Source organism: Vicugna pacos, chromosome 19, assembly GCF_048564905.1.
Source record: "Vicugna pacos chromosome 19, VicPac4, whole genome shotgun sequence".
NCBI classification, from domain to species: Eukaryota; Metazoa; Chordata; class Mammalia; order Artiodactyla; family Camelidae; genus Vicugna; species Vicugna pacos.
Window position 1 is genome coordinate 28289069 of NC_133005.1, and position 14801 is coordinate 28303869.

General features: G+C 54.4%; 1 protein-coding gene across 1 annotated transcript in view; it reads left to right on the forward strand.

Moving 5' to 3' along the window:
* Nucleotides 1-2328: 2328 nt before the first annotated feature.
* The window catches only part of VSTM2L (V-set and transmembrane domain containing 2 like), a 34623-nt gene continuing 22150 nt past the window's right edge, over nt 2329-14801 (forward strand). The window contains exon 1 of the mRNA XM_072943588.1: nt 2329-2674. Within this exon, the coding sequence (XP_072799689.1) occupies nt 2554-2674 (121 nt within the window). The 5' untranslated portion in view covers nt 2329-2553. The remainder of the gene's footprint in view (nt 2675-14801) is intronic.

Consider the following 14801-nt stretch of genomic DNA (forward strand, 5'->3'; position numbering starts at 1 on the left):
AGGTATGTTCAAGGGGTGAGCCTGGGACCTTGAATACAAACTAGAAACATCAGGATTTTTCTTATAAGCAAGGCCATTGGGGGGTTTTTAGCAGAGCCATTGCAGCACGAGCCTTTTCAAACTCATAAAATCCCTGGAGGTCTGTCCTTGAAGGAACCATAGAGGTTACAGAGTTTAACCCTGTCCCAGACCACGAGGAGAAAGGATTCCTGAAGGTCAGTCAGTGGGTTAGTCACAGAGCAGCTCTCCCACAGTGACCTCCTTTCTCTGCAGCTCCCCAAGCACAGTCTCCTGTTTTCTCTTCTCTCTTCTAATCTCTTTCTCCCTGTTCCCTTGCCTGTGTCCCCTTCCCTCCAATCTGAGGTTTAAGAGAAGAAAGTCCTGGGTTTGAGCTCCATTCCTGATATCACATTCTCCTGGAGAGGCCTTAGGCTGGAAGTGAAAAAGCACTGCTATGTAATCTTAAAGATTCTCAATTTCTCTCTGTCTTTATAATGGGGGCAATGAAGTCTATTCACTGGGAGTGAAGGTTAAGTGAATTAATGAATGAGGAAACGCTTCTGTAGCATCCAAGATGCCTGACCATCCCAGAATAGTCTAAATACCACCTCTATGTGGGAAGGAAGTGAGAAATGAGTTGATCGGGGAAAAAAGAAAGAAAAAAAAAGAGAGAGAGACCCCTTCATCTTGTGAATATGGGCTGGAAACAGCAAGGATGATGACGACAGAGATTTGTCTGTGGTGTTGAAGGCATTGCTGAGCGTCAATACTGAAACAGTATTTGTAAGTGAGCGACACTTCAGGGCCATAGTTTTGAATTTGCCTATAGCTTTGAATAAACTGGATTGTGGCTGGCGACCACAGGCCCTATCTGGAGTACTGCCTGCCATAGTATTGGAAAGGGTTATGCGAGGACAGAGTAAAGACGGGGTAGGGGGCTGTCCCTCGGGCTCTAACCTCATTCTCAAAATTGGGGTGCTGTCCATAATGTTGGATCCACCTGTGGTCTGGATAGGGTTGTGGGACATCTGCGGTGCTGACTCCCATTCTGCGAGGGCGGGGGAGGAAATCAGAAGGTTTGTCATGGTGCTGAATCCTCGCATCTAAGAGCCGGGGGTGGGGGTGGGGGGACGGTGCGGTCAGTGAGACTGAAAAGACGGGGTGTCTGGATTGACGCTGTCCTCCTCCGTGGTGCTGAAACCGCGGCAGACAGGGCCGTGTTGGGAAAGAGGCTGGGGAAGCACAAGGAATGAGAGTAGGAGGGACCCTGCCAGGGAGTCAGGGACTTCGCCCAGACTCGCTCTGAGGCCTTGGAGAAACTGCTTCTCTGATTTAATGTGCTTCGTCATCTTTTGAATGGGCCCACAGGTCCGTGTTGTGTCTGTACTGAAAGTCTGTCCCAACAGCCCCAGTAAAACGGTCAGAAAAGAAATCAGAGGTTCTCATTGGATTCTTGCTCTTGGGAATGAAAGTGGCTTCCTTGACAACTCCCTGCTCCCCGCCACCTGCCCAACATTCCACGAGGCCCATCGGTCCGAGGAAGGGAGCCCTACGGTCCAGAAGGGGGCGATCCAATCCACCGCTCAGGGCCTAGCAGCTCTAAACTAGGAGACCCAGCAACTGGCCTGCCTCACGCCCACTACACAGACACGAAAACTGAGTCCCAGAGAGGGGAGCAACAATAATAACTATTGAGCTCCTACCATGAGGGCCGCATTACACTTAGCGCTTTATAAACACGATTTTGTAAATGCTCACCAGGATCCCTGACGGCAGCTGTTATTCTCACTTCTTAGGTGAAGACCTTGAAGCTCACACTGGGGTAAGACGCTCGGACATGATCACACAGGGAGGCAAAGGCTGAGGCAGGGCTCTAAGCAGATCTCCTGTGACTCAGCCCAGGTTCCTACCCTACATCACTCTCCACTCCACCCCCATCCCCACCTGCCCCCCTGTGACCCCGCCACCGACCAGCTAGCAAAGTTGAGTCCGAGCACGCTGGGTCTGGCGGCTGGTAGATTGGTTTTTCTCCTTATCCCGCTGGAGAGCATTTCCGTTTCCGAAGCTAGTTACATTATGCTTTGCCCGAACCAGGTCCCCGGGGTGGCTTCCTCCACCCTATCCCGCCCCCACCTGCGATCTCTGGCGGGGGAAGTTGCGGGTACCGCTTTAAAAATCCCAGCCTGGGCAAAACTTTGATGATAAATCAAGAGGCAGATCCCTCCGCCGCCTCCTCCTCTGAGCGGGCGGGAGGGAGTGGGAGGGAGGGGGTGCGACGGCAGCGGCGCCGAGCGAAGTGGCCTTCCGCGGAAGGGAAGAGTCCCGCAGTCGGAGGCGGCCGGCTGGGCGTGCGCTCGCTACCCGCAGCCGGGGCTGGGCCAGAGCCAGGCGAGGGCTGGGGCTGGGGCCGGGACCGGGCGAGGTTCAGTGGGCGAGGGGCAGCGGCTGCAGCAGGGCAGCCAGGCCGCACCGGGCAGGGGACGGCGGGCTCGGCGTCTGCGGTTTCCTGAGCCCCAATGTGAGCCAGTGGCGCCCCCGGCCCGAGCGCGCACCATGGGGGCCCCGCTCGCCGTGGCGCTGGGCGCCCTCCACTACCTGGCACTTTTCCTGCAACTCGGCGGCACCACGCGGCCCGCCGGCCACGCGCCCTGGGACAACCACATCTCCGGCCACGGTAAGTTGGGTCGCCGCCCCCGCAGACTTCCCCACCAAACCCCACCCTGGGCCGCGCCGCTCCAACTTGGCTGTCCCCGGGCTCAAACCCTCCCTGGTGGCGGGAGTCCCGGGGGCGCCCCCTGCCGGGTCTATGGACCGGCCCTGGCACCCTGGCCACCCCTGCGGAGGAGGGGGCACCCCGTGTACACCTCTGATCCCACTCCCGCGGAGGGTTCCCTCCTTCCACCTCCCTCGCTCGCGCCGAGACACACACCTCCACGACCACACAGATGTTCACAGCCATGGACACACTCAGAATCACACTCACTGCTTTTTCACACTCGTAACTCCTACCCTCACACATCCCCAGACATCTTCTCAGATCCCCCTCCTCACTCTTATGCCCACTACACACACACAGCAGGCACTACGGCTGGAGGGCTCACACCCTGCCAGCTGGCACCCAGGCGCACAACTCTTGCCTGCCCGCCTGCCTGCAGACACACTGGCAAATACACACAGTTGTGAGCACACTTTGCTTGCCCACCTCTCTCTGCCCATCTGCCTCTACCCTTTGTGGGTTTAACCCCACAGCTATCCTTGTCCCCTCCCTCTCCACACTTGCCCCTTATATCACTGGGAAAGGCTCTGGGGGACAGAAGACCCCCACCTCTTGAGAACTGGTAGCCTTGGGCTGCAGCTTCCCCTGTTAGGTGGGTGACATCTCGGGGATGAAGGCTTGGTGGGAGCCCCTCGAAGACATTGAAATAGTTGGCATTGCTGCTTCCACACAGAAGCATGGAAGGGGAAGAGGGGTGCTAGGAGCTTTTGTCTGCCTCTGGGAGTGGGCAGGAAGCCCCTGCCATCCTTCGGTAGGGTACCCACCTATCCTCATCTTCGACCCTGGAGGACTGAAAGGTGGGAAATCTCAAATCAGCCACCGTGGGAGCCAGGGAGCAAGTGAACATTCCCGGCACTGGTTGCCTGAGTGTCAGAAGCTCTTTCTAGCCCCAGAGGAGCCCAAGTTGGCAGCAGAGTTGGAATGTCAGAAGCTGGCAGCTGTGGGGGCTCCCCCTTCCCCCCATGAGCCAGGTTACTGTATGGGGACCAGGGCATAGATGAAAATGGGGACTCTCCATCCATCCCTTCCCTGTGAGGGCTTCCAATCTGGTAGGGGAAGCTGCAGCACCAATGCTGGGCACTGTATGTCCAGGGCTGGGGAGAGGTTTGCACAAAGGGCAGAGAACTGGGTGATTTATTCTGATGGAAAAGAATGAGGGCTGTGCGGGGTGGTGGTGGTGGTAGGTGGGTAATCAGAGAAGGCTTTGCTGGGGCGTGACGCAGGAGTGGGATTGCTTCGGAGAGTAGGGGGCTTCCACAGCTCTTCTCAGGGGCTCTACTTTTGGGTTTTGGGGAACTACGACTCTGTGCACCCTCCTTCCTTACCACGTTAGATAGTAACTGCTCTGTGTATCATTTATGCACCCTTCCTATCCCTCATCTAATTTCTACTGAACTGGCTGGAGCGATGATAAGTAGGGGAAGGGTTATTTTGATCCTTAGTTTACAGATGGCGAAACCAAGGCTCAGAGAAGTGAAGGGACTTACCCAAGGTCACACAGTGAGTGAGTGGCTGAGCTGGGACTGGCCCCAGGGTCTGTCGGGCAAAGGCAGTGCTTTATCCAGGACATTTATCTCCCTGTCAGATTCCCTTCCATTCAAAGGAAACTGGGAATTCCTCCTTCCGCTCCCCTCCTGGCTCCGCTCAGTTCCTTGGCAGGGTTGGAACTTACACTAGAAGGCTTTTCCAAGGAAGGGCTTTCCTGAGTTTGCGGTCCCAAGAGATATGAGGACTGGGGCTTTATGATCATCCTGTCCTTGGGGTACCAGAGCCCAGGGATTTAGGTGCTAGTCTGTCATTCCTGAGGTCCCGAGGTGTCCATCTCCCCATAGGAAAGCAGGATTTGCCCTTTGTGTGGTAGTCTCTGCCTGCCCCCTGGTGCCAGGCGTGCTTAGGGCACAGCTGTCCCATTGGCTGTAATGTCCCCTCCAAAACCCTGGAGAGGTCCAGCAAAGGCCAGGAGGAGGGGCTGGATGGGAAGGACACAGCACTGGCTGTGGGGAATCTGGCTTCTCTCAGTGACCACTGTGCAGTGCTGGGCAAGTGAGTCACCCCTCTGGGGCTCCTTCTGTCCCTCAAGAAACGAGGAGGCTGGACTGCTCTGCAGGGGCCAGACTGCCATCCCCCAACATTGCCAGGTTCAAAGTCACCAAGTAGTAGATGCCGAGGAGCCCCCACTGCTGCCCCTCTGCCGGGCCACTTAATCACAAAAAGAAACTGTTATTAATGATAGTGAGACGCGGCGGATAAGTGGGTCATGTCTAATAAGCCGTTTGTGTTCAGGGGAAGAATACCAATTTGATAAAAGCTGTGTGTGCTGAAAAAGCCCAGAAATTGCTGTTTAGCAGATTGGAGCCTGATCGTTTCATTATTCCTGGGCTCTGCGTGTCCTCAGCTGATTCAGGAAATGTGGCTGCGAGGCGTCTCTATGTCTTGGGTAGGGGTGGGAGGCTGGAAGTGGGGGCTCCTGGGGAAGGCCCCAGTGACCCTAACGCTCACCTCTTCAGCTCAGTCCGAGCCCAGCCCAGCTGCCAGGCTAATGCCTTCCACCTGCCTACCCTGGGGCTTGTCACAGGGAAAGCCCGCGGTCAGATGGGTCCGCAAGGACATCTGTTTTGCTACCTCTCCCCGCTACCTCCACTCAGCCCACTTTGCAGAGGGCTTTTTAAAGGCATGAGGAAAGAATGGGGAGTGAATGGTACCTGCCTCTTAGGAAGGTGCCAGGAAGTGGTGATTGTGGTGATGGTGATGATTAACATCTGCGCCCAGTAGGTATTCAATTAATGGCAGCTGTTCTGATTTTTTTCCCTTATCAGGGTTATCTCATTGCTGTGAGCACAGCAGAGGTGGGAGGAAAGAAGCTGCCTACTGTGTGCTAGGTGCTGCCAAGTACCTTGCCAGTGTTAACTCACTAAGGCTGACATTATTCATGCAAGGCTGGTGTTGGGCATTGGAGGAAACTGAGGTTCAGAGAGGGCTAGTGACTTGCCCAAGGTCACTGAGTCTGTATAGGGAGCTGGAGAGCTGTGCCTACAATGAAGAGGTGTCTGGCAGTTCTGCGCCTCCTCTGGGACCCATTCTTCTCTGCGCAGCCCTATCTGAGTGTCCCCCTTCCAGCTCCACAGAGAACTGGTAGGTCAGTGGGTTCCACCGAGAGGAACCAGCAGTTGGGGAAGGTAATGGGATCTTGCTGAGGCCACATGCAAGTTAGAAGCAGGAAGCTGGGCTAGACTTCTCCAGGACTCTCCAGATCTTGTCTGGGACAGAGGGCTGGAAGACAGGCTCTTTATGGACCTCCTGCCTTGAAATCACCCAGGGAGATTTTTTTAAATGCAGACCCTGGGGTCCTCCCCAGATCCATTGGTCAAAATAATTGTTGATGACCCTGGAACCTGCATTTTAATAAGCTCCCCCAGATGACTACTAAGCAGCCTGGAGTGTGGGAGCCACTGCCTTAAGTATTCACCCATACCTGATGAGACGTGTAGGGATGGGAAATTGGTGCCAGGGGCTGCTGGATTGGTCTGGTTTTGCAAGGGAGGAAGAAGTCTAGGCTGGAGCAGGTATGTGGACCCTCAGAGGAACCCCAGGAAGCCTTACACTGCAGCAAACATCCATCCTCCTGCCCCCGCCCTGCCACACGCTCGCGCACGCACACACACACACACACACACACATACACACACACACCCGTAGGCCAGCACCTTCAATTATTAATACACCTCAATGCAGACAAAGATCCTGGCTTGGCCTGGTGCTTTGTCCATTGAGTGATTCACTGTCCTGAGGTTTTCTTGTTGCCGGGAGGGAGCAGCGGGGCGCTGGGGGAGGGGGCCGCTGGGCCATTTGGCAAACAGCCGGTGCACTGAAAAATGACTCTGGCTTTCTTGCGTTCCTTACCAGACTGCTGGTATCGCCCCATCAATAAGCTGGCTAGTTTGGTGGCTGGGAGATGGAGAAAATTGAGTGCTGTCTTCTGAAGGTTGTGATGTTAAAAATGTGTTCGCCGTTGTCTCGGGTGTTGGTGATTATTCTATCAATTATGCCCGTAAACACTCTGCCCTGGGCTGAGGGTTTCCCGGCCTCCTGTGGGGAATTGGTCCTCACAAGCAGTTTTCCCTACGTCCTTCATACCAATTGCTTTTGACACTTTGCCTATCAGCAGCTCCCTCGGCCTTTTCCCTAAGCAAGGGGCCCGCAGGCGGCCAGCGGGTTGGGGGATTCAGCTCATTGCCACAGTGACAGCAGGGGTGTTGCAGGAAGTTTCCTTGTGACAAGCAAGCCAGCAGGGTCGGGGTGCTGGGAGAGTGGTCCCTTCCGACCCACCCGCCGGTGGGGCAGGAGATGGATGGAGCGCTTAGAATGAATCTCTGAGGCTCAGGCCAAGCCGGCGAGGCCCCGGGGCCATCCCCTTCTACCCATCTCACAGAGGGGAAGACCAAGGCCACCCACCAGGGAGCACATGCCCGAATTGCCAGAGAGGTTAGTGCTTGGCTTTTGGGATCACTTTACCCAGCTCGGTACAAAAAGAATGAAAAACATATACAGAGGCAAATGTTTATTGTCATGGCAGGGTCTTAAATGGCGTTGTCTCATCTGAATCTCACAGGAACCCTAAGAAGAGGGGGCTTTCCCTGGCTGGATGTATTTATGAGGAAACTGGGACTCTGAGGTTATAAGACTTGCCCAAGGTCACGCATCTAGCAAGTGTTGGAGCCCAGATCAGAGCCCAGGAATGTGGCTCCAGGGCCCTTGCTCATGACACTGTTGTGTCCAGAGAGGAGGAGGGAAAAGGCCGAGGTCACGAGACTTGTGGTGGGAGGAGCGTGGTGACCTCCACGTTCCACGCCCTGGCTGTGCGGCAGTAGATGTGGTGACCCCCAGACCAGGACCCTGCCTCAGTGACTTTCCAGCTTCCGCTGGAGGCTGAGAAAATCAAACAGGTGAGGAGAGGAAGTATGTGGTATGAACAGTGACATCAGTGCCCCCATGTGGAGTAGGTGTCAGGAAGAGGGGAAAGGTGGCATGAAGCAAGCACACCTCCTGGTGCTTGGCTGTGACCTGGGACTTTAGGGACTGAACCAACTGTTGATGGGGTTATGGGAAGAATCTCTCAGCCCCGAAGGGAGTTGGGGGCCAGCTGGGCACACAGGGGCCGGTATCCGGGCACCCTCACCACCCTCCTTGTAATGGCCAGGGATGGGTCAGATTCCCTTGTGTCCTGGTACCCACCACAGTGTCCAACCCAGGGAGGTGGCAGGGAATGAAGCAACAGATAGCAAGGAGGATAAGGCAGAGGTCTAAGTTCTGAATTCTTAAACTTTCACTAATTCCAAGTTAATGTAGTTTTTTTAAAAATCTATTTTTATATATAGTGGCTAACATTTGCAAATCTCAAACTCCCAAATTTATCCCTTCCCACTCCCTATCCCCTGGTAACCATAAGATTCTTTACTATGTCTGCGAGTCTGAAGTTAATGTAGTTTTAAACATTCATATAATTTAACTTTCATAAGAAATGCATGTTTTTAGTAGAAAAATCATAAAACTGGAGCCCCTCCTCATCCTTATTGACCACGACAAGCACATCTTAGGGTGGGTAAGCAATGGGTGGACCCAGGCCCAGCCCGTTGGGGTGCGTATGGGATGCTGCAGCCTTCAGGGCATTGGGGTTCTGGGATGTGTCCTCTTCTCCCAAACCCTAGTGAGACTCTTACCAAAGAAAAGGGTGCAGCAGTCTCACTGGGGGAAGAAATCCACCCCTCTACCAGCTGGTGACCCTGGAATCCCTCTGGTACTTGCTGCTGTGGAGAAGGGAGGTGGGGATGGGGGCACAGAGGAGCTGCTGCTCCTCCAGTTTCCCCGCCCACTGCTGTGCCCCCTCCCCTTCCTCGAAGCCAGCAGAGGAGTCTCTGGGACTCGGCTCCACCATCCCCAGTTGAAACCCTTCAAGAAACCCCAGGGCCCTCAGCAAGCTTGGGTCCTACCTGAGAGAGAATTTTAGGCAGAACCTAGACAAACCTTTTACATTTTAATAGTTATGCATTTATTTTAATGTGGACTGGAAAAATATAACCAGCACATCAAAGCTGTGATTTCACAGATATGATTGCTTAGGATGAGACTAATGGGGATATTAAAACATAGTGGGTTAGTTTATGGAAAAACATTATGCACATCATGGTACGGGTGGTACACAGGCACTTCCATGTGTGGGGGTGACCCGACTTGGGGGCTGCTGGCCTGCAGGCCACCCACTCGCATCTCAGACTCCATACTCCTCATACTGGGAACTGCTGGCCTAACAAGGATGGCTGCCAGGTGTTAGAAGCATGATCATTCATTCCTTCATTCATTCAACAGTATCAGTTGAGAACCCACCGTGTATCAGACTCTTAGCCACTGGAGATGTATCAGTGAGGAAAACAGATAAGGTTCTTGGTCAGACAACTGCACCTATAAAATATAGATGAGTATAGTTGTGATAAGAGTTAAGAAGCAGGGATGTTGTTTAGCCTGGAGAAAAACACTCACTCCTGGAGCAGTGATGGTACCCAGTAGTGAGCTCCCCATCACAGAAGGTATGTGAGCTGGACCTGACCAGATATAAGCTGGGGATGTTACAGAGGGGATTCCTGCCCTCTTTCCCAGGGAAGCAAAGACTGATGAAGTGGGCAGAGAAGCTAAAACACAGTGGGTGGTTAATAAAAATGTGTCACACAGCAGTTTAGTGGTGGTACTGGGACCAGTGCCTACGTGGGAGGAGCTGCCAACTCCAAGGATGCCTGGTTCCACCCAGGGAACATGGCAGGGGTGAGCCCTTCACTGCTCCCTGTGTTGAGGGGTTGGGAAAGTGACTCCTTTGTCATTTCAGTTCCCAGTTAAAGTACCAGAGGTGGGGTGGAGAAATGAGTTTTTATTCACCCTCTCCCCTGCATCCACCTGCAGGGTGGCTTGGCAGGTCCCTGCCCCTCTCTGAGCCTCTCTCCACACCTGAACAATGCCAAGTTCTCCCAAACTCTCAGTGTCTAGAAGTCCTCCGTCTGTATAATCCCAAGAATATCCTTTTCCTCCAATCAACAGGTGAGGATGGAGCTGATGGTGGAATGGGATTCCATGCTGTGTGTCTGTGCTTAGCTCTCAGTGGCCTTCTGGGCTGTGAACCAGGCCACCAGCCAGTGCTCACTGGGGGCTTTCTTTGTGCCTGCCACTTCCCCCACCTCCTCGCAGCCAATCCTCGCAAGCCCTGTGAGGAGGGTGCTCCTGTTTTACAGAGGAGGGCACTGAGGCTGAGGGGTGTGACGTGACTTGCCTGAGCACACACAGATGTCGGATGGCAAAGCCAGGCCTCAGCCCAGCTTGTGGGACTGCAGAGCTGGGGTTCCTAACCCGCTCATCTGTCCTCTCCTGGCTGCCAAGCCGGCTGGGTGTGTGGGCAGGTGCTTTGTTCCACAGCGGTGCCCTGGATTCCTCAGATTCTCTCAGGGTCCGTGATGCCAAATGCTGAGAAGGCCTGAGTCTGGCTGAAAGAGCACAGGGCAGAGAGACTAGACTCCTGGATCCAAGGCCAGCCCTGTTAGCTAGGAGCTGTGGGACTGGGGGGCACACATGGGCCCTGGGCGCAGCCTGGGTGTTTTTCAAGGGGCTGCTGTTTTCATCTAAGCCTGAGTCCGGAGTGAGTGTGTTCGGGTGTTTGCTCTTGTGTGGTTTGCGGAGCTGGGGCGAGGTGAGAAGGCGCCTGGGTGGTCCTTTATCTGACCGGCCTAAGGAGCCAGGCTGGCGCCCTCTGCCTTTGCTTGGACACCAGCCTCCCCTGCTCCCTCCGTGCTGCTGCCCTTGGGACGTGAGGCATAGAGGCTCTGAGAGCATCTGGAAGGTTAGAGCTGGAGCCGGGAGGGGCCCTTGCTCAAAGCCATCAATTAGGGGGGCTGGCAGTGCCCATCTGTGGCAACTGTTCTGCCTGCCCCCTCCCTCAGGATCTCTCTCTCTCTCCTCGGGTTTGTCTCTCTCTCTCTCTCTCTTTCGATCTCTGTCTCTGTCTTTCAGTCTCTCTCCATCTTTCTTTGTCCTTTTCCCTGAGTCTGCTGTATCTGTGTCCCTCCCTCTTCTCATCTCTCCCACCTTGGTCCTCCCTTTCTCTCTGTCTCTCTACGCGCACGTGCACACGCACGCATTCCTCTCTTGAGATGACATCTCAGGACTACACGTACACATATTCTGGGTATCATGATGACACCTAGACAGAGCAGGCACCAAAGAAATGTCAGCTGAATGAATGAAGCAGGTAAAGGAATGGATGACCACATGGGGAAGCTACAAGGGACACTGGCTCTTGTCTAGATTAATGGTTCCTAATTTGGGGGTGGGGGTCACAATTCTGTTGAGAATCTGATGAAAACTGGATTGTTTCCTCAGAAAAAATGCCACATGGTTTTGTTGTTGCAGCGAGTTTATCGAGGCCCCCAAAGCCTGCCTGTGGTCCATGGGGGAAGCAGCCTTCATTTCATCGGGGAGGTAACTGAGATGCAGAGAGAAGGCAGGGCTGTCCCCAGGACACAGGGCCAGTGTGCAGCAAAGCCAGGCTCTGGAGTCCTTCCCCTCCCTGCAGTTCTCTCATGCAACGTGGGTGGCTTCTGATGGAAGCTTCATTCACTTTCCCTGGCAAGTCCTTGGTGAGTGTCTTCAGAGGGTGGCGGCTGGGAGAGATATGGAGAACAGTCAACCAGAGATGAGAACCCAGGAAATGGCACAGGCAGGTGAGCCATCAGAGGGAGATCTCTGAGTGTTCCCAGGGAGAATGGTTGCTGGTGCAGTCAGGGAAGACTTCCTGGGGGAGGTGGGCTCCTTCTTCACCTGTATCCAGGGACTGCCAGGGCTGAGAGGAAACTCTGGAGGCCAGTAGGGAGCCTTGCCCGACTGCCTGGGTCTGACAGGGGCTTCATTTGGAGAGTCGTGTGTGCGTATCTGGAAAAGCAGGCTGCAGCTGGAGCTGCTAAGAACAGGCGGGGGAACCTGGGCTTGATCCCCAGGGCAGCAGCAGCCCTGGAAGGTGTCTGAGTGGGGAAGGCACAGGGCATGGCTGGCATTTGGGTGGGGATGGCCCTTCAATTTAAAGTAGGGGCTCAAATAGGACTTGGAGGCTGGAGGGGCTCATGGAGGAGGGGAGGCTGTTCTCCTGGGAAGGGGCTGAGTGTGTGGGTTTATAGGATGCTGGGGCTGGCCGAAGTGTCCAGGGAATGATGGAAATACGGGCTCGGAAGGTGCTGGGTGTCTGTGTGCGTGTGTACATGTGTGTGTGTGTGTCTGTGTAAGTGCACTGGCTTCCTTTCTTGTGTTTGAGCACACAAACTCCTTCCTCCTTAGAACCTTTTCCTGAGCGATCTTCTCCCCTTGGCAGGTTCTCTTTCTCCCTCTCCTGCCTTCTGGTTCTCTCTGCTTTATGTACTCCTCAGAGGGGCCCACGACTTCCTGTCCGAGCCTCCTGATCACCCCAGCAGGCATGCCAGGCACCCATCAGCACGCTCATCTTGCCTAGGAGGAAACTGGGGCTTAGAGAGGTGCCGTGGGTCGGGGGCCCACACCTAGTTTAGAGCAAGGGAGCAGAACCCAAACTCGGTGTTCCTTCAGCCTGGCATGTTAAAGGGATCTCTGGGGGGTTGGGAGGGGTCTTGCCAAACCCCGCCTTTCTCAGAAACCTCAGGCGTGGCTCCAGGCTGAGGAGGGGGAGGGCAAGAGCAGACGGCAGGGGGTCTGTTTTGCTTTGTGAGGTTGAAGAAAATCATTTCCGACCTCAGAGGCGGCAGCAATTACGGCTGGCTCGCTGGGGAGCTGTTTGCCGCCTGTCATCGGCCCCTGGAAAGGGTCCCTAATGGAGGCCTGGCGGCCAGAGCACATGGTAGTGGAAAATAGTGCTCAAAACAAAGCCACATTAATGGTCTCAGGCAGGCAGAGACGGAGGGGGAGGGCAGGCTGGCTGACAGCTGATGGGAGGGCCTCTCAGGTAGGGGCCCTGAGATTCATCAGCTGGTCTCCTTATGCCCCCCAGAGACCCCAGCAGTGGTCCCTAACTCCAGCTAGATGCTGGGTGCCCCCAGCCCCATTCCAGCTCTGCTACTTTCTGTTAAATCCCCTCCCAGGCAGAGGGAGCAGTGAATGCAAAGGCCCTGGGGCAGGGCAGAGCCCCTTGAGCTAAGGCTTGTTTGGTTCTAGAATAGTCCTTGTGTTTGAAAAGGCCAGACCAGGCTAGTCTTCGAGGTGAGGAAAATGGAAGTGGGAGCCTTGGGGAAGCAGGAGCTGGAGGAAGACCTCCCTCAGAGAGGCAGTGCGAATAGCAGCCTGATCATCGCATCATCGTGCTCTGCGGAGCTCACTATGGGCCAGACACTGACACCTATGTATGAGCCCATTGAGTCCCCACAGTGCCCATTTTACAGATGAGGAAACTGAGGCTCAGAGATTTGTCCACCATGGAGTATAGTTGGGGTTCAAATCCAGGTCAGCCTGACTCCAGAGCCCATGTGTTTACTGCTGCAATCCTGGATTTCCCAAATACAACTGGGCGGGAGTGGAAGGGGCTAGGGTGGGGGCAGGAACCAGGTCCCGAGTGGGGCTGGGTTTGCCCTAGGCCAAGCCCGGTGGGGAGGGGGTGGGGCAGCATGGCCACCCTGCTCTCTGCCTTGCCTGCTGGGCACCCCCAGAACCTCTGCTCTGGAGCATCCCTGGGGGCTGCCTCAGTTTCTCCCCTCCTGTTGGTCTCTGCAAATGACTTTCAGGTGCCCTCGTCTCTGCCTCTCCTCTCTGCTCTGTTCTGCATGGCCCTTGGCCCTCCCTCGCTTCAGCCTTGGTGCCTCCCAACATCTCTCACTTTTCTTTCCGCCTCTCAGTGGATCTGGGGATGCTCCTTTCTGGGATTCTGGGGCAACTGCTCATCCTTATGGCTGATGCAGTCTCCCTGTGCTTCCTCCATTCACCCCCTCTCTGCCTCTGGCAGGCAGCAGGGATAGATATGTGCCTGGGTCTTGAGATTACTCTTGAACTCAAATCCTGGCCCCCATGCAACCTCTTTGAGCCTCACTAGCCATCGGTGCGATGAGCTCACCCCACTGGCTTTGCAGGACGAAAAAGATGGTACCTGCACAGACATCAGGATGCCTGTTCCTTCTCCTACCCCTGGCTCCCTGACCCTGTCCCTGGCTCCCTGCACATCCCCACACTTGCCTTTCTTCCTCCCAAACCCTTTCATCCCCTGTGGCCCAGATGTGTGGGAAGAGGAGGCGGGAATTCCACTGGGGAAACCTGCTCAACTCCCACAATCGTGCAAATGCCAGAATATTTTCACTCTCCTTAAATCTCCCTAGATTTGTAATTCCACTGCTGTCTCCTTCAATATGTGCTATGGCCTTGGGAGGCACCCTGCCCCCAGCTGCAGGTGCCAGCACTGGCCATCCTGCTCTGTAGGCACTGCCTGGCAGGGGACCTGGGCAAGTCCCCGCCCTCTCTGTGCCTTAATTTCCTCATCTATAAGAAGAGGAGGATGGTAGTAGCTACCTCCCAGGTTGTATTGGGGATTCAGTGAGATACTGTATTAAAGAAACACCTCTATAAAAAGGAACGAAATCTGATATATTCTACAATAAAGATGAACCTCAAAAACATGCTAAATGATAAAGGCTAGTCTCCAAAGACCACATATTTTATTATTCCATTTACGTGAAATATCCAGAATAGTCAAATCCATAGAGACAGAACGGAGATTGGTGGTTGCCAGGGGCTGGGGGAACGGGGAGTGACTGCTTAATGAGTACGGAGCTTCCTTTTGGGGTGATGAAAATGTTGTGGGGCTAGACAACACTGTGAATGCACTAAACGCCACTGACTCGTACACTTTAGAATGGTTTTTATGTTGTGAATTTCACTTCAATTGCAGCTAACTAAATAAAAAGGAAACATCTTTATAAGCACATACCTGGTGTCAGGCAGTCACTTTATAAATGTTAATGCCTTTAATCCTCACCATCGCGTGATG